Genomic DNA, 26,692 nt, shown 5'->3' on the forward strand with positions numbered 1-26,692 from the left:
TTAAAGGAATAAAGTCTTAAAGGAATTTACAGATAACCTTTTTATTTTTAATTGAATGTTAGTTACTTAATTGAATCCAGCTTAGCTTTTGTATTTCAAAAATTTCTGATAAACAAAAACATCAGAGCTTAGAAGCAATAATAATTGTTTTGGAATTTTTTTTTAATAATATATTTTGGTTTCATTTATGTATGATGTGACATATATGTGTTACTAACATAAAATTAATAACTTTTAATTTCATTAAAAACACACTACTTAGAAAAAAGGCTTGGGAAGGCATCTTTGAATTGAGATAAAGGAAACAATACTGAAATGAATTTAAATTAAACATAAGCACATGTATAGCCATGTTCGGCAGTTCACCTTTTAAAATGTGGTTCTGAGTTCAGTCTATCTCATTGTATGGTATCCGGTGTGAGTCTTATGCTATAGCCCAAGATTAGCCAATTCCTTGTTAGGAGAATTTGGTAGATAGAAAATATGCAAAAGCCTCTGTGTGTAGTATGTGTCTGGGAGGGGTATGTTTAGGTCTTGTCTTGGTGATACCCCAACATGGCCACAATTCATTAGCCGGAACAAAAAAAAAATAACCCCATGTTTATTCATTCTTACAATATGTTAATATTCCATAGTGTACACCAAATATTTGATTCTTCCACTGTAGAAATATATATTGGTGGAATTCAAACTCAGAACATAGAGCGGGACAAAATTCTGCTAAGCATTTTGCCCAGCCACTAACCATATAAAAAAAAAAAAAATATATATATATATATATATATAGCCTCTGTTTTTCACTCTAAGGCTTAATCAAAGTTAAGGTAAGTTTTAGATAGTCATTAACATATTTGGAATGTTGTATATGCAAATCCTAATACCTAGTTTTCAGTGACACATTAATTCATTTTGCAAATTTTTGCTTCATCTTATGGGTAGTCTTAATGCACAGCTAAAATTAACCATTTAAAAAAGAAAAAAAATGATTTACATGCATCTATTCTCGAAACCATAATGTCTTCGGCTTGGGTAGATGGAAATATTTGCTTCATGTGAAAACTTGCATCACTTGGCATTTAAACTTTATTAAAGAGCTTTGCATGATATTCTTAGTGTCTTATGCAACATTTATTTTTCCCCCTGCACAGCAGCATTCAAGCAGTTCCCAAAGTACGCTCTCCTTCACAGGATATGTGAGTAAAGAAAAATTTTTTGACTTTTTCTGTTTAAATAATGTGGCTTGCTTTTTGAATCATGCATGATTTATTGAAAAATATTCCCCATATCTAAAATATGGCTTCAAAGTTTGTTTTACTTTTTACACATGATTTTGTTTTTCTTCATATCACGCCATGTATCAAATTAGACATGTTAGTTAATGAATTCAGACATTAGGCACACATTTATTTTGATGGCGTCATCCTCAGTTTTTAAGGACACGATTTAGTCATTCCAGATGTAGTTGTATGAAGTTGATTCTTTGTGAAAACAAATTTGGAACGCTTCTGTTTGTTATATCAACATAGAAAGTTCACATACCTGCCTGTTATTGACATTAATTGCATAAATGATTGATTCAGCGATAAAGTTTAATGTTTCAAGATTTTACTTACCTGTCAATATCTATCTATTGATTTTAAGCTATGTACTCCTACATGATTACCAGCACACAATCCTTGCTCATTCATTAGTCATTGTAGATAGTTATTACTGTTACAAATTATCTGATCTTTTGATAATTAATTTAATTGCAGAGTAGGAAGTTGATATAGATAATGATATAGGCATTTTATTATGATACCTTTCCCATGAAACCATGTTGACATTGCGAGTATTCTTAAGAAATATGGTTTAACAAAATTAAGCAAAAGTAAGCTAGTTAATCAGAAATACCAAAGAAATAAAAACATCCATTGAATTACACACTACTCATTTTAAATATAATGTTGAAATATCCATGGAAACTTTTATATTAGTAAATTGACTCTCTTTGAATGATATTCAATGCGAATCACATTTTGCAACAGATTTAATTAGTAAGATTATTCATCTATCTAATTTTACCCGAAATTATGATTTGGGTTTCTTTGTTTAGAGCACATATTTATAAGACTGAATTTCTTTCGATTCACCTTTTTATATCAGGAGATCAGTACATATGTCTAATTAATAAAATTGAGTTTGAGTTTAGTTCAATAACTGCCAAAGTGTATACTGTATTGCTGTGGTTCTCAATCTATGGATCCCTTTGATTTCTGTTTTACTTAAGTGGACCCTCTTAGCCATTCAATGTTTCAAAAAATCCCATTATATTTTTGGAATAAAATATTATTAGGAACTGCATAAAAAATTAAGATGTTTGGTGCATTGAAGAAGTATAAGCAATTTATTGCACATGAATTTCAACAAAAAAATTTTCTATGGGCTTCCAAGGGTCATATGCACCCCAGTTGAGAACCACTGCTGTAGGGTCTCAATCAAATGACTAATATCTCAACCCGAATTCTTGTAAATTTGGCACAAAGTAGAGTAAAACATTGTGGCTTAGAAAATAGGGAAAAATTACAGCTAAGCTGATACTGTGTGAATGTGCAACAGGTGTGCATTTTTAGCATGTACAAGCTCTTTCAGTAAATTTATATCCTCAGCCTTTTCTGAGTTCTTATATATTTTAGAGTTACATTATGCATTCAGCAGACATTTCATGTTCTTACGTATGTTCTAAAGGTCCACATTTTCCACGATATACAATAACACATTTCTGACATATAAGTCACACAATGCCTTTTTAGTATAAAAGATTAAAGAGATTCGAGAATTTGAAGATAAGACGAAAACACTATTGACCACAGTGTAAGATTAATCAAAGAAAAAGTAATGGAAGCTTGTTATTGAACGGCGTTGTGCTAAATGAGATAAAGAAAGAAAGTAAGAAAAATAATATATTAATATATAATGACTTTGGAAGAATGACTCAGCAGAGAAAATAGTTTGTACTGTTCATATTGATCTACAGAACAAAATTCTATTTTAACCTTTTAAGATATCTGGTTGAAATGAATTTCTTTTGTTACAGTTTTATTGATAATTTATTTTTATAAAATGTTTTGTATGTCAGAGATATTATGTTACTGATATAGTCAGTTTGTTTTGAGTTCATTCATATCACAGTTTTGTCTTTAATATTCTGTCTATGTTAGTATTTGTTTTAGCTCCTTAACTTTACTGTTTTTGTTTGTAACAATCTTTGTTCGTATTTCTCTCCCTGCTCTTTTTTTTTTAAATCTTCATTTGAGGAGGGGAGCTAACAAATGGCTTACCTGAACAAAAAAGAAATAGTACAAGCAGAAAGATATATTTTTTCAACGCGTAATTACTGATAGAACAGCATATATAGGATAAAGTCCTTATAGAGCAGAAAAATTTGTCAGCAACCAACCATATGATGTAAAAATGAAATTATTTACCAGGCTATTTTATAACTGTTTCACTCATTTCAGTCATTAGTCATGGTCATGAGAAGGCATGACCATGGTTTAGCCAATCATATTGAACCCAGCATTTATTTTAGTTTGGCATTTGTTTTATTGATGTCTATTTGTCGAATTGCTAAGTAACGTGATAGAAAGAGAAAGTGGCACAGTGCAAACAACTCTAGGTTTTAGACATAGATGGTTTCTCTCTCACACACACGCACATGCATACATAAAAATATGCACATGCTGAGCTTCTGTGCAGTTTCTGCCTATCAAATTGCACTAATGTAATATTGGTTGACCTAATGGTATCGTAGAACACATCCTAGGTACCATTCAGTGGGATTGAACTCACTATGAAATGGTTGCAAAGTGAACTTTTTAAACACGTAACTATACCTGCCTGCACATATCATATATCTATGTAACTATTTACGATATTAGAAATATTTTACATATGAAAGGGGTTAATAATTGTGTGTGTGTGTGTGTGTGTGCGTCACATAGGCATACATATAGCAATTTTTCTATTGTGCATTCCATTATATATGCTGATCTAGATAAGTTCTCTTCTATAATTATACACTTAGAGCATTGTGTAGAAATAATTTAATCAATATTATTACATTGAAATAAATTACAAGAATCTATAAAGCCATAAATTCTATATGCATGTGTGTATATACCTGTGTGTTGTATCACCGTGTTTTGTCACTATGTGAGGATACAATGATGAAATTTGATTTAAACAATGTTAAAATCTATTTCGATACTTCTAATTTTCATGTTGCTGGCTTATATATTTTTGTTTCTTTAGATTTACATTTTCAATTTAAATCCTGATTAGCTTTGCCTATGCAACAAGCAGCTCTTAGTAAATTCCTTTCAGAATGATCATTATCTGGAAACTACAGTTGTCTCACTTTTAATGATTGTATTTCAAGTAATCAAGGCAAGAATTATGCTATTTATTCTTGGGTTCTGGTGCTATTTGTTCTATGATTAGCTGCTAAGAACGGTGACTTCTTTTACAGTAAGCCTAGCTTGAATGATGAATTCTTTAGGAGGTTATTTTTATTTATTTCTATAAATCTTACTTTTTTAATTTTAATCAATTTATAACACATAATGTGAGGGTGCATGGCCTAGTGGTTGGTGGTGTTGCACTCACAAATTGCAAGATCATGGTTTCAATTCCAGCACTGGGTAGTATGTAGTGTTCATGAGTAAAATGATTTATTTTTACATTGCTTCAGTTCACTCAGCTATCAATGAGTAACCCTGGCATCCTGTCCAGGAGGAATATAGTGGTTTTGGTCACTCACACACCATAGAAAACAGATAACTGGCCCCATGAGCCCTAGGACTCAAAACAATGATGTCCAGCAAACCTGCTTTACTTTTTTTATTTTCTATAATATGAAAAACCCCTTAGTTGTTGTAAGAATTGTACACATTTACTCTTTTACTTGTTTCAGTCATTTGACTGTGGCCATGCTGGAGCACCACCTTTAGTTGAGCAAATCAACCCCAGGACTTATTCTTTGTAAGCCTAGTACCTATTCTATTGGTCTCTTTTGCTGAACCACTAAGTTATGGGGACGTAAACACACCAGCATCGGTTGTCAAGCGATGTTGAGAGGACAAACACAGATACACAAACACACACACATTTATACAATGGGCTTCATTCAGTTTCCGTCTACTAAATCCACTCACAAGGCTTTGGTCGGCCCGAGGCTATAATAGAAGACACGTGCCACACAGTGGGACTGAACCCGGAACCATGTGGTTGGTAAGCAAGCTACTTACCACACAGCCACTCCTACGCCTTTGTCTATCATTTCATTTCAAAAATGATTATGGTATGAAATACATAAAAAAAAATTTTCTTGTGTTTAATTAGTCACACAAAGCAACATTTAATAAAACATGCATGTGCAATCGTATTTAACACATTCATGTATGCTTGGATATGAGAAGGCACTTTGCAGTGGAAATATTCGCAGTAGAAACTTTTCTGTGTTGGCAATCATCATCATCATCATTTAACATCCATTGTCCATGCTGGCAGGGGTTGGGTGGTTTGACAGGAGCTGATAAGCTGGAGAGCTGCATGAGGCTTCAGTTGTCTGTTTTGGCATGGTTTCTACGGCTGGAGCCCTTCCTAATGTTAACCACTATACAGACTATATATACACTATACTGGATGCTATTTTTACTTGGCACCACCATAAGTGCTTCTTATGATGTGGTGCTGGTGTGGTTGCTATTTTATGTGGTTCCAGCAGGTGTTTTTTATGTGGCACCATCATGGTACTTTTTACGTCACACTAGCACATAAAATATATATAAGATATGACTTAAGAACAGCGAATTGCACATTTGTTGATGCACACAAAGCTTGATAAAATAAACTTTCCTGGGATTATTTCTGCAGTTAAAGGTCTTCTCACATTCTGGTGTATATGAATATATTAAATATAATTATACGTGCATATATTTTATTCAAAGCTGCTCTGTGTGACTTAAATCAGGCCTGACTATGCTCTGCACATATCAGCAAATGTACAGTTTGCTTTTCTTATACATAAGGACAACTATTCTTACCGGGTTTTCATAACTGATGATGTGGAGCAACACAGAAATGCATGCATTCTGTGATCTGATGACAACATTCATATCCCGATCTGGTTCCATCCATATTGTCTATGAGGAGAATTTCCTCCCGAGACTAACTATTTCCACAGCAGACAGTCTTCCCACATCTGAATACACAAACTTGTTAAACACGATTGTACACATCTGCTTTTTATATTTGTTTCACAAGATTCTTGATGTGAAACCGGGTTTTCAAGCAAATACTGTGGTATATTTAGAGGGTCATTTTACTGATAAAAAACACAGGTACATTGATTAATTTGTGAGTCTTTCACCTCATAATTGTGATCTTTTCAATGACTTCTTTCTAGAACTATTTGTCTTCATTTTTGTGTCTGGTATTTATATGTATTTAAGAGTGTGTGTGTGTGTGTGTGTTATGTTGCAGTGTGTGCTTATGGTGGTGAGTACCTACGTATGTATGTGTTTTCTTTTGTTTTTATGTGTTTGTGTGTGTATAAGTTAAGGAGAAATTACTGAGTGTCACATATGAAAATTTCTTAATTAAAATTACCCTTTTAAGTGGAGTAGGGGAAAAAAAAAAAATTAACAGCAACTGTTTGTGACTACCAAAGAAAAGTTGGTTTATTTGTTTAGGTGACTTAAAATCCAATTTTATTTTGCAGGTAAGGACAGCTATGGGCATATTCACCCTATTAAAACTCATCAGCATAGTATAGTCGTAACAAACCTGTCAATCATTTAGTATAAGTTATTAGATATAGAAATTGAGTTATAAATAATTTGTGATAATTATGATTTGCATAATTAAAGATCAAATGAGGTAAGGGAAACAATTGGACAAGGTCATTGGCTTGAATTTGGATAATTGAGTTAATTAAGGTGGTTATGTATTGAATGCTATATGAGAAAATATGTAAATTGAAAATTGCTTTTTTGTTGGTGAATGAAAACAAAATGCCTGAGGTAATTGCTAACATCTCTCAAAGAAGAGGGGACGTAATTTTTAGAAATTACAAATAATTCTCTTAAAGTTTATTTTACATATTGAAGTAGAAAGTCTTTCCAGTGTAACTTCTGTACTAAAACTCTGCCTATTTTTCCATCTCCAGCTTAAAGAGAGCTCAGCAGATAGCTATATTCACAAAACCTTTGTACAATATAATTAATACTAATAAGAATTTTATGCAATTAAATTTTAACAACAAAATTAATTCATTATAGCAAACTATATATAACAGTTGGCAATAGAAACAATTTAGGAAAATATTAAAAAAATGTGACAATGTAACACATTACTTCACACATAGTTAGCACATTTGTTAAATTGCCAATTTTATTATATATTTTGTTGTAATCAAATTTTATCATTATAAAATTTAATCGAAAACATAATTGAAATTTTATGAAGTACAATCACTGCTATCTGTTGAAATTCTCCATGGTTAGAGATAGAAAAGTAACTCAGAGCTTTGATGGACAAAAGTAGGTTGCTGTTCAAAATTGTATGAGCGTCAAGGGAAGCCTAATGTTAGTCTGAAGTAAAAGACAACTGTGAACATGTTTCGGGCTATTACACCTCATCAACATAGTATAGTCTGCTCAAGCCAGCTTGATCAGTTGACAGTACAGCTTTCAGTACACATGTCTTGTCTCTGCTATGCCTTTGACATATTTCACTTCTTTCTTGTAGCTGATATACCGTAATTTAATGTATATAAAGAACCCTTTTCTGTCAAAAATTAGGTTAAAAAAATATGGGAGTTTCTTAAACATGGATAGTATTATAATCCCTTACAAAACCTTTTTTCCAAATTTTAAGCCCCCAAAATTAGGGGGTTCCTTATATGCGAGGGTTCCTTATACACATTAAAATCCGATAATTGTTTACTTATGCAAATTATAATGGCCAAAATATTATCCGTAATTCATTTTCTGAATGTGAAAATCATTATCAACTAGTGTGAGCAGACTTTAGTATGCTGATGAGATCTGATAGGCTGAAATATTCCTAGGTTATCCCTCCTAAGATCAGATTACCGTTTCCCTAAAAATGTAAATAAACTTTGAAATTGTTTTCTTTTAATTGTAAGTCATTAATTTCACAAGGATTGTTTTTTTTATCTCCAACCAAAGAAAACATTTTCATTAAAAATTTTCTTTACATAATATCTCCAGCTCATCACTCTCTATTTATGCCATGGCTCCATTTGATTTATTTCCTTTAGGTAATTTTTTTAAAAAGTGTGCAGGTGTGAGAGCATTCATTCATCATTTTTTTTTTTGGTTGGTTTTTTCCAAGCTAGTATGGATTACACAATTCCATAATATTGTTGAGCTATTACTTTACTGCTTGCTATCCCTAACCTGAGGTTACATTAAAATGCATGTGCCAAAGGTGTTGCACTCTGAGATTGATTCCGACACTATGTCATTAACTTCTAAGCAAACAGTTTTATCTATCTATGTATCTCTCTCTCTCTCTCTGTATATATATATATCATGTTACACTGGTTTGATTTCATTATTACAACTATATATCACACAATCTCTTACATGTGTTTAGTGTCAATGGTTCTGTGAACTGGATAGGTAGTATGTCGTTTTAATTTTCAATGCCATCTGTTTTTCTGGTTAGTTACTGTCTAGCTCTCCTGCCAGTCAGTTTATCCATTCATATACATGCACATGCAGGTATTTCTGTGGTTACATATAGATACCTGCTTACACCCATACACTCAAACATTTCTCTGTGTGCACGTGTGTGTGTGTGAGTGTGTGCATGTCTATGTCTGAATAAATACACACACACACACACACATATATACAGATATAATATTCATACCCACCTGGATATAGATAGGTGCAGGGGGATCTGTATAGTTAGAAAGTCTGCCCCATAACCACATGACTTCAGGTTCAATCCTACTCTGTGGCAATTTAGGCATATCTATATATGTGTATATGTTTGTGTGTCTCTGTTTGTCCCCTCAACATCGCTTGACAACCGATGGTGGTGTGTTCATGTCCCTGTAACTTAGCTGTTCAGCAAAAGAGTCTAATAGAATAAGTACTGGGCTTAAAAAGAATAAGTCCTGGGGTCGACTTGCTTGACTAAAGGTGGTGCTCCAGCATGGCCACAGTCAAATGACTGAAACAAGTTAAAGAATAATAGAATATATATATTCAAGATGTTTGTTAAATCCCCATACGTGTGTGTAGGGGGAATGTGTGTGTATGTATATATGTGTGTCTGTATATGTCTATAATGTGTGTGTGTGTGTGTAGTAAAGTTAATGCTTGGATTGCTTCTATATTTATGAACCTGTAAAGCTGAAAAGTAAAGTTGATCTTGACAGGATTTGAACTTAGTGGCAGATAGCTTAAACAGTTTCCTAAAAGCATTTTATATATGCTCTAATGCCGCTGCCATTTTCTCAATTTTACTGCAAACATTTATTAACCATAAAACAAGTGCACTTCAACCTGTAAGGTGTGTTTTCCTTGGCAGAATGACCCTTTTCAAAGTGCAACAAAATTGAATTATCTACTGAAATCCATTTCTGAATTGCTGTATTTATGGGATTTTTGCTATATTTATTCAATATAAAATCAAAATTGTGCTTCAGTTTGGGAAGTCTTTTTCTATTTCAATCCCTTTTATACTTTCCTTCTAGAATATGTAACATGGCAAGGTTAAATTCTTTGCCTGCAGCGCATTTTATAAGATATTGGCTGTGGCTGGTAATTGATTATATGGCAAGTAAGTGGAATGAAATGGCTGGGTTCAGGTTGCTGGAATCCTCTGACCTTTCTACACTATTCACCTGGTTTTTAGTGTAGTAAACATTTTAGAATAAAATTAAAATTCAGTTTATATGTTAATCTGTCATTGGGCTGCAGTTTTTTTCTTCTTCCTTTCTTTTGCCATTGCCACCTGACTGGCTCCCATGCTGGTGGCACGTAAAAGCACTCTTCGAGTGTTGTCGATAACAGTGCCGCCAGACTGGCCCCCATATCGGTGGCACATGGAAAGCACCCACTACACTCTCAGAGTGGTTGCTATTAAGAAGGGCATCTAGCTGTAGAAACCTTGCCAGATCAGATTAGAGCCTGGTGCAGCTTCCTGGCTTGCCAGCCCTCAGTCAAACCATCCAACCCATGCCAGCATGGAAAGCAGATGTTAAACAATGATGATGATGATGATGATGATGAAAATTTAACTAATTTTGCATCAAAATTAAATAATTATAAGAATTTAAACTGACACAGTGATACTGATAAACTCTAAAAGAAGAGGCTTTTTCCTTTTTCACCTTTGGTGAATGTAGCTTTGACTAGGAAGAATTGATGTCATCAGACAGTATACAATGACCATTGAGTGTCTTAACCCTGAACCATAATATCATCCCATTGGTGAGCCAGCAGTGGTGACCAAATCACTGCTCATCATCTCCTCCTGGCTTCTGGCTCAGCTCTTCTTTCTTGCTCCATAACTAGTAGGAGGCTCTTTCTATTGCCTCTCCTATCCTCTACACTGTTTGCTTTTCGTCTCTTATTCCAAAAGGGGAAAATGCCAAAGGTAGCTGTATTGCTATGAATTAAAAATCTAAGCTATTAATTTATAGTAATGTTAAGGTTTAGATTTTGTTGTAAATAAATTTATACTTAGGGCTAACAATGACTCACTGTACTTCAGCTTTAGACAGGAATATTATTAGTCTTGATTTTATAGCAATTAGCAAACTCACAAAAAATTATCATTATGTTATATAACTTTATCTACCATTTTCACTTGTTTCAGTCATTAGACTGCGGCCATGTTGGGGCATCACCTTGAAAAATTTTTAGTTGAATGGATCAACACCAGTATTTCTTTTTCTTTTTTTTTTTCTTAAGTCTGATATTTATTCTGTTGGTCTGTTTTGCTGGTGAAACTGCTAAGTTACTGGGATGTAAACACACCAGCACCAGTTGTCAACCAGTGCTGGATCCCTACCACCACTACCACACACACACACTCATACACACACACACACATGCACACACACGCACACACATGCACACACACGCACATGATGGGCTTCTTTCAGTTTCTGTCTATCAAATTCATTCACAAGGCTTTGGTTGTCCCAAAGTTATAAAAGACACTTGCCCAAAGTGCCACAGTTGGACTGAACCTGGAACCAAGTGGTTGGGAAGCAAGCTTATCACACACCTATGCCTGTTCCTATTTAATTAAAGCTTTATTCTAATTACCACAGACTTAAACATGTTAAATGAAGTATTATTATTTACTTGTTACCTGTACAGCGATATGATTTCTGTAATCAGTGGCATCTGTTAGATGCAATAGATATTAGGTGGGAAGAATTTTTTTTTTTTTTTCATATATATATTTTTATTGTGAATTCTGGATTCAATGGAAGCAGTTTGTTGTCAGTTAATATGCGGCTTCTTTGTTAGTGATTTGTTTATGTTTTGGATAAAAGGAAGCTGATTTGCTTTAGAGAGCAGAATCTTTGAATAAATACTAGACGGCCTCTTGTGGACAGTTGAATAAGATTGTGGAAAATATATGATGATTGGAAAGACGACAAAAGTATTTTTATGAATTCAATTTTTACCATTATTTCTCTAACTTCTTACAGTGAATCGTCTGTTGTTATGCAAATATAGCTGTAAGTATCATGCATTAACTTTACCATAAAGTCTACTGAAAAGACTTCATCATTTAGCTACATTTCTTCAAATAGCTTTCCTTTAGAAGCCTCTTTTCTTGCTATCAGATTTATTATTGATTTATCCAATTCTTTCTGAAGTCTTTAGAAACAGATGATGAAAGATGGCTGTGTCCTATAATAAAACACCTGATCGAAGCTTTTCACTTTAATCAGATATTGTAAATGTGCAGGATATGCATTGCAGCAAGCTTTCGGCCAATGCTTCCTTGAAGAAACATCACATAACCACCGACATAATCTTTCTGATTACTACTGGGAAACGTGTGATTTTGTCATAAAAACTATATTCAAAGTTCAATTTCAGGCTTTAAACATAAATGTCACATTTTATTCTCAATTTCTTAAAACAATTTCTTGCAGCCCATATTAGTGTTTGAGTTAGTGGAAGCTGCAGAATGAATATGTATTTTTATATCCCTATGAAGATATATAAAAGTATATATATCAAAAATATATAAGAATATATATATACATTTGTTATCATTTCCAAGAGAATTTCCTGTATTGATTGTTTATCTATTGTCACAGAAAATTATTAACTTCAAGAAATAAGCAACTTTATCTGTTTCCATTTTTGCTAATCTTCAAACTGTAATGTTCATCAGTGACAATTATGATATAAACAGAAATCTATAAATTCAATAAAATTTATTGGATATAAATTCTTTTGTTAACACATGAAATGAAAGTAATAATTTCCTTTCATTTCATTTATTGTATGCATATGTGTGTGTGTGTATATATATATATATATATATATATAAAACATCATTTGTGTGTGCCTATATAATCATAATAGTTTCATAAACTGATTTTAACAGTTATTTATTATCAAGTTAGGTCATAAGCTTTCTTTCAGATTTTTATTGAAGGTCAAACTTAATTGAAAACTACAGATAATTGAATGTAGGAAAAAAAAAAAAAACTGACTATATATGACAATAGGTTAGGGTTGGAAATGAAATTGCAGAATTGATGCTTACCAAATACAAATGTTTGACACAATATACAGGTTTTACTTGCTATGAAAAACATCATTTAAATCTAACCAATGGTGTAACATTGCTTTTGAATGGTGTAATGCAATATTAACAATGGTGAGGTTCCAAACATATTGAATAGGAAACACCATCACTCTACACTGAACGCCAAAATATGAGGTGATCTAAGCTTGTGAGGGAAATCTTTACTTGTTTGCTAGACCTGCTTGAAATAGCAAGTCAGTCATACCCTACTGTCTAAAAATAAAGTGTGTGTGTGGGCATGTGGGTGCTTTGGAAAATATAATACGAGATATATTCTGTCTGAAATAAAGATGGGAAAGTGATGTATGGAAAGCCATTGATCAGAGTTCTGCTCAATCAAGATTGCTGACCTGTGGTTAAACAACAACAACAACAATATCAGCAACTACAACATCAATAACCACCTTGTGTGATAACTTTTGCTCCAAAGAGTAAGTTACAAAACACATCAAAATCTATCGATTCTCTGGTTAGAAATATCTAGAACTTTTTATATTTACATGTTTATTCAGTGAAAACACTGAAACACACAGACTTTCTCTCTATCTCTTTCTCTCTCACTCTTCTTGGAAAACATTATTTAATTGTCGTGTTCAAAGAGTAATGTGTACGTTAACCACCAGATGTCTCCACTGGTGGTTCATTGCAAACTTCACACAACTGCCATATGTACCACCAGTGGTTGGTACATTTTCATGATTTGAGAAAATATTTTATTCTCTATCTTTGATATGGTTTCGAGGATATTTGAATAACACGAGTGCTAAATATTAAAGTTTAATTATGAAATAGTGTAAAAATGCAAAGCAATTACACTTGTAATTAAACAGTAGTGTGACTGTGCGAAATACGTGGCATCACTGTTAAGTTCCAATAACAAACCATGGCAGTTAATGTTTCAGAGACTGAATCTATTGTAGCAGAGACTTTGCTTATTATGGAGTCCTCTACAAGCAATTTCAGTTCTTATTTTACTTTGGGTGGGGTCATTATGCCAATCACAACACATACACTGGTTCTTCTTTGTGTATTTGTCAGTTGGTTAGCTATTTAACCAATTAACTGTTCAATTGCTTGATTAATTCTTCAGTTAATCAGTCAAGTCTGTCAGTCTTTGCCTCACCATTCACAATCTCATCACTGACAAACCCACTCTACTCTAGGGCTGTCTCAGATCTGTCTTTCGGATTCTTTGTGATTTCCATTTTCATTCCATTTATTTTTATCGCCAGTAACACTTCAACTCTCTGTTCAATCTTATAACATCATCATCATCATCATCATACATCTGTGTTTCCATACTGGCATGGGTTATCATGGCTCATGTTATCTTGCATATACAACAGTAGATAAAAATGGGCCAACTTAGGAGTTGAACATGTCTTGAAGTGTGATCTGAATGCATTTCATGCCATTGGCACAACAGCTATTGTGGGAGAACAAAAGGGTCACATCTGCTTTGTGTCAGTTCTTATTCAAAGTTACTGCCCTCCTTCACATATAGCCTACAACATGACTTGTAGAGCCCACATCCTGTACACGTATTCCATTTTGGCATGTTTTCTATACCTGGGTGCACAACATATCCCTGACAATAGTGTATACCATATTTTAGTGTACCACCAACATGAGAGAACTTATCTGCAGAAGGACTGATGTGTATCCTCTACTCTATATTGGTTTTTATTTGGAGTTATTGCCTCCCTAAATGAGTAGGTTATGATGTGGCTTGTAAAGTTTATTCCTTACTCTTATACATGCACTGGGCACTCGTGCACACACACCACACTGCATGCATTGCCTCCTTTTGTATGGCCATTGATATTTCCCATTTACTTTCTAATCTGAAATAGTACAAATATATTTAATTTAATTGTATTTAAATGATCTGACAGTTAATTAAAAAAATGTCGGGTTGGGGCAAAGAAAGAATGTTATGAAGTTATTAATTTGCTACTTAATAGATTTATTAATAATATATAGTATGAGTTTGTTAATGATACTTAATATATATGTTATAAAATTAAGTGCATAATAAATTTGCTTACTTCTACATAATTTTGTATTAATACATAGTTATGTAGTTCAAGTCTGTTGCATTAGCAGTTATAGGATTTGAAAGGCATTGGACAATTTCAATAATTCCATAAGGCCTAGATGCTTTCTCACCTTCACTTCAAATTACAGCTAATCCTTTTGGCCTCTTGCCAAGAAAATTTCTACTTAATTAACAGAAATATCGTTCATCAAGATGACTCCAGGTAGCATTCCTGCACATAAGGCCATCCATGTTCTCTCTCTCTCTCTCTCTCTCTCCCTCTCTCTCTCCCTCTCTCTCTCCCTCTCTCTCTCCCTCTCTATCTCTCTACGCACACTTTTTTTATTCTTTCTGCCTCCCTTATTTGCACACATATCCACCAAGTGCACAAAGCCCCTCTAATCACTCCTAGCATTTTCTTTTTATTACATTCAAGTGAACGAGATTCAAATTGAATTTGGAATTGCAATAAGCAATTGAGATAGGTCAGGTAAAACTCCACTACAGCTCCCTTCTCAAATTTAGAAGTAACTGCCAAGATTACTTTTAAAGAACCATTTTTAACCAAGCAGGCAGAATTCACTCTTAATCAATGGCCCAAGAAGATGGCAAAGGATCAGCAGGAAGCAAAGGCGTATTGGATGAACCAGTGTTCACTGATGAAAGGGTGTAATAAATGGTGAAGCAGGAGAGGTTTCACAGCGTTTTGGTTCCAATAAATGAAAATGTTCAAGTTGTATCAAAGCCACTGGGTGAGTAAAAAGAAGATACAAATAGACAGAAGATGTATTTGTTGGCTAAATATCAGGCAGAAAATCACAGAAAAAAGAAAATGTCGACCATGTATACTAACTGTCAGAAAACTAAAAAATTTAGCAAAAACCTTCATGTTGCATCGGACCATTTCAAGAATAAATGTTTATCATCGTAGATGAACATTCACAATGTCTCTTCATTGCAAGGATGACTCTGATACTGATGGTATAGTAAGATATACCGAATACTCTAAAAACTTTGTAATAAATGGACTGCCAGACGCCATAGTGACACACAATATATTTTCATTTATTGGCAAGAAATTTTGCATTTATTAAGTGACAACAGTCATGTTTCATCAACAGGTCAGTGGTCATGCAGAACAATTTGTTGTCCAAACATAAAACAAGATATGGAGAGGAATTTGGTAGACAGTATGAAGCTGTTGAAGCAATAAACCTTTTTTCTCATGGCCTATAAATCAATACTGAATTTATGGCAGAATTACAAATCATCACCAGAGATATTCTATGGCTGTAAAGAGTTGTTTTATTGTTGCACCCATATAATAAAGCTGATGTGGAAAACTCTTCTCAGCGATATCTAACGTTTGAAGTTGAAAATCTGAACATTGATATATACCAGGAACTATGACAAAAGGCTAAAAGTTGATTCCTGAGAATGTCAATATATGAAAGGAAATCTTTTCTGTCAGAATGGACAGAGGCTTTTGGAAGAGGCACCAAATCAAATTGTCACAAAAAACATTCTGGGAACATAAAAGAACCTATAATGGAAGAATTTGTTCAAGAACTAAGATTAACTTACCAGAAAAGTATTTGTAGAGTCTACATCTTGCCTCATACATTCCATTTTGTTGTTTCCTGTGGCAGGATGCTTCTTGTGTCTCCAACCCCTTTACAGAGTGTATTTTAGCATAACACTACCACTAGAAGACTTGCCTGGGGAAGGCCACATTAGTAACATCAACCCTGTATCATTTCTGCTTTCCCAGATGGGTACGCTGCAATGTGGTTTTGTGGAATTCATATTTTGCTTGAATGCACCCCCACACCACATTAGACACATTCTTTACCCTCCTTCGTGCAGCCACTGACACTTTTTTTGTTTAATTTCTTACGCAAAATGATATAGATATAGTCTATTGAACTGTACTTGAATGATCTGAGAATTAGTAGTAATAAATATTTCATCAAATGAGTAAATATATCTTCACATGAGTTTATTAATAATATATTTAAACTATCTTCTTATTGAATTATGTATACAATTTGGTTATTTACTTACACATAATTGTATATTAATAAAATTTAGCTTTGATTTACTTAATAGATTATGATTTACTTTGCCTTCCAGTCTACACACCTCACACCTCAGTTGGTAACCTATGGGGCTTAACAAAATATTTTCCAACTGTGCTTTCTACTTCCTGAAGACAGCCTTATGTTAAACACTACATTGTTCAGCTGGTTCTACACACTTCCATTCTTTCAGTCATTGACACAGCAATCTTGTATTGCATAGCAGCATGACCTCAGTTGTCTCAATAATGGAAATGTTCACAATAATAAAATTAGACTCACTTTTAACACCCATAAATCTCTCCCTGGTGGTACCAGATTTTATGATATTATCACAAAGTTAGTTTGTTGATACTGTCAGTTAAAAAGTTTTTGTCATAAAACGTATCTCAAGAACTTTCAGTGAATATCTTGCTCACCATCAACATTAACCTTACCTATGTTCTGAAGATAAGCTGAAGTAACTTTTTCACAAAACACAATTGCCTGTATTGTATAACTCGGTAAAAGGTTTTCTTAATGTTAATAAATAATTTAACACCTTGGCCCTTCCTTGAGATACAGAATTTACACACACCTGTTGTAAGGAAGATCAATCACAATTGAGTATATGGCTCTGTGGTTAAGAAGTTTGTTTGCCAACCTCTTGCTTTTGGGTTCAGTCTCATAGTGTGACATTTTGGGCAAGTGTTTCCTACTACAACATTAGATTGACTAAAGCCTTGTGAGTGATTGCGGTAGATAGAAACTGAAAGAAGCTCTTGAGAAGACCTGGCAAGTAAAGTGAGATCACAGCCATAGCATACACCAGTGTTGCATAACCAGCCCATTTAAAAAGTACTTTTGAATCGTTGGGTGACATTCCATGCTTGAGGAGACCTATTGAGTCAAGTAAAATCAAAATCAAATCAAATCAAATCAAATGGAAATTGTAGTTGTGGCCGATGTCAGTGCTGCCTGACTGGCTCCTGTGCTGGTGGCATGCAATAAGCACCATGCATGCATGGGTCATTGTTAGTGCTGCCTGACTGGCTCCCATGCCGGTGGCACATAAAAAGCACCCACTACACTCTCGGAGTGGTTGGCATTAGGAAGGGCATCCAGCTGTAGAAACATTGTCAGGCCAGATTGGAACCTAGTGCGGCCTCCTGGCTCGCCAGTCCCCATTCAAACCGTCCAAACCATGCTAGCATCGAAAACGGACGTTAAACGATGATAATAATGATGATATATATATATGTATATACATATACATGCACATGTACCCATGTGTATTTGCGTGAGTGAGTTAATATTTCCCTTGTGTTCACTGGTTTGTAAGCAATGGCTTTTTTGAGGGTATTGTTTGCTTGCTATCCACTGCAAAAGCATATCTGGGCTTCTTCACATTGTGCAATCTTTGTTAAGAAAAGGTTTCCTCTGTTTCCAGTTCTTTGCATAAAACGCATTCAGGCTATTTTTGTTTGATTGAGAGAGAGATTATTACCCCATTTCGAAGTATTATTGGATGTTGTTAAACTTGGTTCCCATTGGACAAGCTAAGTCATGTGATGAAAATTAGTGTAGACAGCTAGTGTGTCACTGCTAGCTGTTATTAGGTATTTTTAATATTTTGGGAGAAATGCTTGTCTGCAACAGCAGTAGGAGACTACCTTAGATTTCATGTTGAGAAAATCTCATTTTAAGTCTCTTTTTGTATTTTTCCATATTGTTATGGATTAGTTGGATAGCACAACATCTTGTTATTTGTTGTGGTGTTTCATCATTTGTTTCATGAATTCCAGTATTTTGAGATCAGTCCTCACTAGTGCTTTGCACAATTTTTTCTTCACAAACCTCCATCCATTCAGATTGTTTGACATTTTTTCACCCAGCTGACACTGTAGATAGCTGCACAAAATAAGATTTGAAATGCGGATGAAGAAATAATGCTGATTCACTGTTCTGTTTTATTTTTTAGCTCAATAATCTTGTGTGTACATGTTTTTGAACAGAGTGATGGACTTAACTGAATCAAAGAGATTCAATTTTTTAACAGACTTCTTTCGAAATCATGCTAAATCTCTCAGTTCTAGTGTTTCCTTGTTGACTGAATCACTATTAAACATAGAATCTGAAGAATTATCAGGAACAATTGTGTTATCAGATAAAGCTCTTTCATTTCTCTCTCTTTCTCTTTCTCTCTCTCTCTCTCTCTCTCTCTCTCTTATTATTCTTATCATCACTACTTTTTTTGTAGTACCTAAAAAGGAAAATGTCAATTTGATAATAATTCCTCCTAATTTTATATTCTGATATGCTTCAAGAGATTATAGCAATTTTATTTGCCATTAATGTATTCTATCTGATAAGATTTAGAATGGGAGATGAAGCTCTTCCAGTCTCCTTTCTCCTTATGGTAATAAAGCTTGATGAGTGGTATTGACTTTACAATTTATGTGCTGAGGCTTAGGTAGAAATATTATCCAAACTTTGCAGAACATTGCTTTCAGAAGTGTTTTGTCCTATGGGATTATGAAGATACTGAAAATGGTTGTTGCTGGGAAAAAAAAAATAAATAAATAAAATAACAAAACATTTTTTTCTTCTCGATATTTTTTTGGTATGGTGTCAGAAGATCAAAAGGAAATTGTAATATTTTTTAACTTGATTTCTATAGCGTTATAGTGGAGGTACTTGCAACGCAGAATAGAAACCTGATTTTTAGATTGAAACTGATTTCATAAGGGTGGGAAAAGGAAAGACCAAAAAAAAAAAAAAAAAAAAAAAAAAAAAATCAACATTGCAGCAGAAATCCTTTATTTCAAAAGCAGGAATATTGTTCTTTTTAAGTCTTTTAGATTCAGAATGGATTCCTTATTGCATCACTAAAATTTTGGGAAAGTTTTATTTCTTTTTTTTATTTTTTAATAGAGTTTTAATCAATAACACTGATTAAATAATTTTTCTAGTGGGGTTGAGAAAACTGTCTTTTTTTTTTGTCAATATAATTACAGTTGTTTTTTTTTTAAATGTATTTTGATAGCAATAATAACCTATTGAATCATGGTGACTACATTGAAAGGGATTTATAGAAAGATACCCTGGAATCATTTACTTGTGTTTGCTACAAGTTCATTGGAATATTTTAAATCTGTTCTGTGCATTAACAAAAAAACTGCCAATTACACAGTGATCTTGTTTGTTGCTGTAAAGTATATTGTTCCATGATAGCTATTTGTTGTTAGGAAATGTTGATCCAGTAAGAATTAAGTATATTCAACCACTGCCAGTTATTTGACTTCCTATTTATCTGTTGTTAATGGTGATAGCTAGTGCGCATTCTTGAATAAAATGCCTAGTTCATCTTTTGATTTCTTATTTGTTGCCCTGGTATTTCTTAGGACTCTCAAGATGATTGATCTTTCATGAGACATGCTTCCACACAAACTATGCTTGATAGACAAAAATAAATCTGGTTGAGATTGGCAAATTTCTTTGTGTTATCATTCATTCACTTCATTTCTGCACTAGTCAAGAGGATTTGATGCTCTGCACTCAATTCAAGCTGCCATCCATTTGGATTGAAATTTCCATTTTGTTATTTTTCCATCATATTTTCTTCTAACTGGTTGTTTTTCCTGATTCTAGGATTGGAAGTCTCGAAGTAAAGCAAGCTTATTTGTAACTCGGAGATGGTGGTGTTCAGTTGATGATAGAATTAGTTTAAAGGCTTTCACTGGCACCGAGGAACTGTCTCCATAGAATTGTGTGCAGAGTCATGCGCTTCTCATTGATAGCAATTAGCATGAAGTAATGGTTCTTCATTAGTTCTGTTTTTGCAGCAAAACTAATCTTTGAATGCAGCGTTCCTCACCCCACCAAAAGAATGGTTCTGTAACCTGAATTAGATTTTTCAATGATGCTTTCTTCTACAAGTCTTGGTTTCACATAAAGCAGCAATATCTAAATACAGCTTTGCTAGTTTGTGAGTCACAAGTGGTCTGTTGTTGTCCTTCATATCAAGCAGAGTTCTGACACTCTATGAAACAATAATCATTTTGGTACAGAATAAGTGGGAGACGTCTTGGTGTTTTGTCTGCATAGAGAATGCTAATTATTAAAATATGACTATAGGAGTTTTACTAGCGACTAATACCGTTGTGTTTGCTCTTTGTTATTATCAATAGCATGAACAAAAGTCAACTTTCAAGTTTTTCTCTTATTCAGAAAGATCAGTGCAACAGATCTCATTTCACTGGGTTTTATTGTTTTTAATTTTGATATTTGTTATTTTTATTAATCTATACATCTTAGCACCTAGTCCCGGTAATTTGTACACAATACTCTGCTATAAACCTTTACTATTTAGATTACTCTGTCAAATATAATGCTTATTTATTCACATTATTTTGAATTAATCATATATTATCATGTAGCTTCAAAATTTTGATGTTGATTTTTACAATGACATTATAGGGTAGGTGTGAGAGGCGAGGTCTGTCTGGTTTCAATTTAAAACTGGTAGAATATTTATCAAGAGCTGGCTAGTTTAAACATTAAAGGGGTACATTGCAATATTATTGAGTTCATTGGATGAAGTTTTCATATCTCACTCCTTGGCCTTTCGTTTTTGGTAAAAATCAAAAAAGAAAATATTTATGCATTTCACTTAACACTACATTATACCATCATGTGGTAGTTATAAATGCTGCAGATTAACAGTATAAATGATATAAATAATGCATGCCATCACTTAAAGATGAACTGGTCCTTGCTAAAGCTGTATTCAAATGCTCTTTCAATAATGGTATTTTAAAACCTGATTGGCAGGTTTAAATCTGGCATATAGACACCATTTAGGTGCTAGAACATAAAAAATAATGCAACGAAACAAATACAAGTTTTACATGAGACAATACTTCATACATTGGTGATGACACGTATGCACAAATGTTCATGCACACTTACCTTTTATTTTCATACTATACACACACATTTCCTTTTAACACTGCTAAACTAAACTAGCCCTAAGAACTTAAATCTTCTCTTTACACTCATCTTTTGTTCTTTTTGAAACTTTTCCCTGATGCATTTCTCTGAAAATTTCCTCCCATTTGTTTCAAATCCTACCACTTTCTTGACTGACTTGCACATAAACCTTACTAATCTCACCTAGTTATCCTTATATTTTGGTCTTGGAACACTTAAAAAAAAAATGCTATGGATATTGTCCGTCTTTCAGAAATCAGTGAAAATAATCCACATATTTTTAGATATGAATTTTAGATTTAGATGTTCTGTGTTAGTGGAAATTCCATTGCAGTTGATGTTATCTGTTGTAACTGTGAATATATAGTTTTTTTTTTGTTTTTTTTAAGCCAATGAGATAGCTTCTATGTGTTGGCTCACTATGCTAGAAATAACAACTAACATATCCTATGAATAACATCTCATTGCTTTAAAAAAAAATGGAAATAATGCTTTAACCAAACAGTCCTAAAAACTTCTGGCATGGTCACAGGTGGAATGCCTTTAATCACAGGTCTGCTTGATCAGGTTGAGGTAGAATGATAAACATTCCATCATTGTTATCCTTCATTCTTTTGTTTCCATTGATATCAAATTTCAAATAAAGGTGACACTTGAGTATTTATATCAACAATTACAACTGTTTCCTGATTTTATTTTACTGTATCTGAACTTATGTAATTACGTGGCTGATTATTTCAAGTTCATAAATAGAAAACACATTTGACTTTTGTTTGCCATCATCATCATCATCATCATCTTTGTAACATCCAGTTTTCCATGCTTGCATGTGTTGGATGAATTTGCTGAGGCAGATTTTCTCTGACTAGATGCTCTTCTTGTTGCCAACCCTCACTTGTTTCCAATAAATAAAATTATTAACCATAACTCTGAGCACCTTTTCAAATTCCACCTGTTTAACACCCGTGGACATGTTTACAAAGTCAGAAAACAGCACAGCTCCCATGACTTTCGGAAACACTTTTTCACACTAAGAGTTGCTGAAGTATGGAACAAACTGCCGGCATCGGTTGTTAGTTGTCGGAGCACTGCATCCTTCAAAACTTCCATGCTTCCTGAGATTCGCCAACACTACACCTGATTTTCTCCCCTCCATACACACGCAAGCATGTATCTGACTCATACACTGTTCACTTTTCCAGACATTTGTACAATACTGCATATGCTTTATACGTACTTTTAACAAGTTGTAGTGCACCTGAGCACTGTATACAATAATTTCATTATTATTTTAAGGTAATATTACCCCTTCGCCAGACATGTTTTCATGACAGACTGGAGATGAATGACATTGCTTGAATGACAGTAACACTTGCTTACAGCCCTCACATACTGTCAGAATAAGGAGGACACACATGATGAGCTTCTTTTAGGTTTCATATACCAAATCGACCCTCTGGCTTTGGCTGGGCCAGGCCTCTATTTCAAGACATTTGTCTAAGGTGCCGTGCTGTGAAACTGAACCAAGAACCTTGTGGTTGGGAAGTTAACTACTTAACCACACAGCCACACCTGCATCTATATGTTTATATATATATTGCATGTTGTTGCATGTAGTTTTGCAATCTCACTTATAAATTGTAGCTATAAAAAAAAATGTGAATGATGGTTGGTTTTACTATGTTATATATTTACCCCTATTGCTGTATATCATAGTATGTTGATGACTAATTGGTACAATTGTATATTGGGATCATTGTGTTTTCCAAGTCCTTGTGATTTTATTCAGATCTATTGTAGTTCACTGAATAATCATATACTGATAGAAGCAGCCAAATTAATGGCTGTGGTTGATGACTTGATTATTAATGAGTATTAATTATAACCAGTTGTCTTTTGTAATTCTTGCATTGGAGTGACATTCTGTATCATTTCACTAATCTCACATCTAAATTATCTGGAATGATGATGCCGTAGTAAAAGTTAATAATATGTAAATGATTAGTATTAAAATAAACAATTTCTTTGTCTCAACTAAATTGCATTTTTTTCATTCTTTGTCCTCATTACAAAGCTGCAGTGACTACACAGTGTAAAGTTATTTCACTAAATATGCTGTTATACTATTTGTACCCTTAATATAATCAGACTTTATTAGATCTTTAAAAGCTTATTGATATATTGTTTCATAAATGCATTTATTTTAAAGATATTTATTCTGCAGCTGCATTAGCAAGCAGGAAGATAACTTTTGTTCTTTTGGAAACTATTGCTTTTAAGAAGTTAAATTTTATTATCGATTTATGGAAGCAAATCACCAATTCATTATGCGGCCTTCTCTCCTTTTATCTGCAGCAGCTGCTGTGTAATATAAAATAGCCAAATATTATGGTATTTATTTGGTTAAAATTATTATTCAGTCCTGTTTATTGAAGTGGTCTTTGCTTTTGCTCATGTTTGTAGCTTATTAATATGTTCATTGTGTGTTACAAGGTAGATTATTTCTTCGATCAATTATTAGAATCTATCATTTATTAGCAGACATTATGATTAAGACAGAAAATATCCTTTGATAAATGTTATTTTCTCTCAGTAGTTGTAAAGAATATATATATATGTGTGTATATATATGTGTGTGTGCATACACTTATAACATGGAAAGAATCATATAGTTCTTTGATGTAGCCTTTAATGATGCAAAACGCTCTGATATTATTTATTAGATCTCCTTAACTTTATTCTAAGAAACTACCTGACAAACAGAAGCATATAAAAAAACAGAATTCTGCAGAAAGAGTTTTCAGAGTTAAAGAATCTGTTACAGTCTGGTCACAATATGGTGAATATATAATTGCTCTAACCTTTATAATATTTATTATTAAAGGTAAAATGTAGTTATTCAATTGTTTTATTGGGTTTCTGTTTTTTACTGTCTGTAGAAGTGGAGTTATTTAAAGAAAATTGATTTTCTTTAAATCTTTAAGCTAGATGTTAAAACATTTTCTTTCAAACCTACTTTCCATAATGACATTTTTTTTGATAAAAGTTATTGAATATATTTATGAAAGTAAAAATTGCAAAAATAAGCAATTGTTTTATTGTAAGACATAATTTGCATATTTTGGATTACTACGACTGAAATTAGAAAAAACTTGCAACAAAACTTATTAAAGAACTGGTTTCTATTCTCAATTTTAACCATTTTGCTTATTGTTTCTAACACCTTTAAGAAAATCATGACCAATACATAATATCTCTGTTTAGCCACGTTGCTAGTCTAGAAATCTCTGACGACAGCAAACCACTTTCACAATTCACTTGCACTACACATTCTTTCCTCCTGAATTAATATTCCAGACACATTTTATGTCTCTAGACACTGCAGGTATTTTGTTTTCATCACCTGCAATTAGACTGACATTGAAATAAGTGGTTTTACATTATAATAAAAGGTGTTAGCCAAATAATCTTCTTCTAAAATATTTACTGAGAATTAAATGGTACAATTATTGATGCATTTGTCTGTGTACATTTTCTTGACTAGACTTTATATTCAGTAACAAAATAGTGAAAATGAATGTGAATTTCTTATATAATCATTCAATTGTTTACACTTTTATTTTTATTAAAAATAGCTTGTATGTAATAGATATTATTAAGTCGAAATTAAATTTTTCGAAATTCTTACTGTGGAGTTTATTTTATGAAATTGCCAATCTCTTGGTCATGTATCTTTTGTGTACATTTCTATACCTTTGTGCTATTTTGCACATGTGCTTTGTTATAAAAGTCCAGTAAGTAGACACTTATGTACATGGATTTTTTTATTTCTGTATTGGCATATGTTGTAGTCTTCCTAGTTATTGATCTTTTCATTTATTCAACTTAACCCTGTAGGACTTTGGGGTATTGATCAGTTCAAATAAGCATATATATATATATATATGAGGAAAATCATGCCACATGCTATGCAGCAGCTATATATTAATACACTAAAGCCAAACATGTGACATAGTCACATTGTTAGTTGAAGGGAAAAGCAAAGAAGGAGAAAGAGAGAGCAAGAAGAGCGTTAGTGGTGAGAGCTAGGAGAAAGGGATTATGTGATTAAATAGTTGGTTGAAAGATGTTCTACAGAAAAGGAAAGAAATAGAACATTTAGCAGAGGGAATGTGGTATTGTTGAAAGGAAAGAGAGTGAGTGTATGTTTACTGAAGGGAATGTAGGAGTAGAAAATGCTATAACACTTGATATTCCACCTTCAATACTACACATGTTGACTTTTACATCATCTCATGAATCAAGGGCCTCAGAAAAAATATACAGTTCCATCTTAGAATTTTCAAAACGACTGCGGAATTTTCATGAGTATTGTTAGTATTAATAATTATCAAATAATGCTATATAAGAACATATTTCTGAGTTATAGTCACCCTTTTACTCTTTTTACTCTTACTTGTTTCAGTTATTTGACTGTGACCATGCTGGAGCACCGCCTTTAGTTGAGCAAATCGACCACAGGACTTATTCTTTGTAAGCCTAGTACTTATTCTGTCGGTCTTTTTTGCTGAACCGCTAAGCTACAGGGACGTAAACACACCAGCATCAGTTGTCAAGCGATGTTGGGGGGACAAATGCAGACACATATACATACATATATATATGACGGACTTCTTTCAGTTTCCATCTACCAAATCCACTCACAAGGCTTTGGTCGGCCTGAGGCTGTAGCAGAAGA

General features: G+C 33.4%; 1 protein-coding gene across 1 annotated transcript in view; it reads left to right on the top strand.

Moving 5' to 3' along the window:
* The window catches only part of LOC106881370 (kinesin-like protein KIF13A), a 696,895-nt gene that overhangs the window by 169,497 nt on the left and 500,706 nt on the right, over positions 1-26,692 (top strand). The window contains 1 exon segment of the mRNA XM_052966922.1: positions 1,149-1,193. Coding sequence (XP_052822882.1) covers positions 1,149-1,193 — 45 coding nt within the window.

Source organism: Octopus bimaculoides, chromosome 4 (assembly GCF_001194135.2).
Source record: "Octopus bimaculoides isolate UCB-OBI-ISO-001 chromosome 4, ASM119413v2, whole genome shotgun sequence".
In the NCBI taxonomy this organism is placed as follows: domain Eukaryota; kingdom Metazoa; phylum Mollusca; class Cephalopoda; order Octopoda; family Octopodidae; genus Octopus; species Octopus bimaculoides.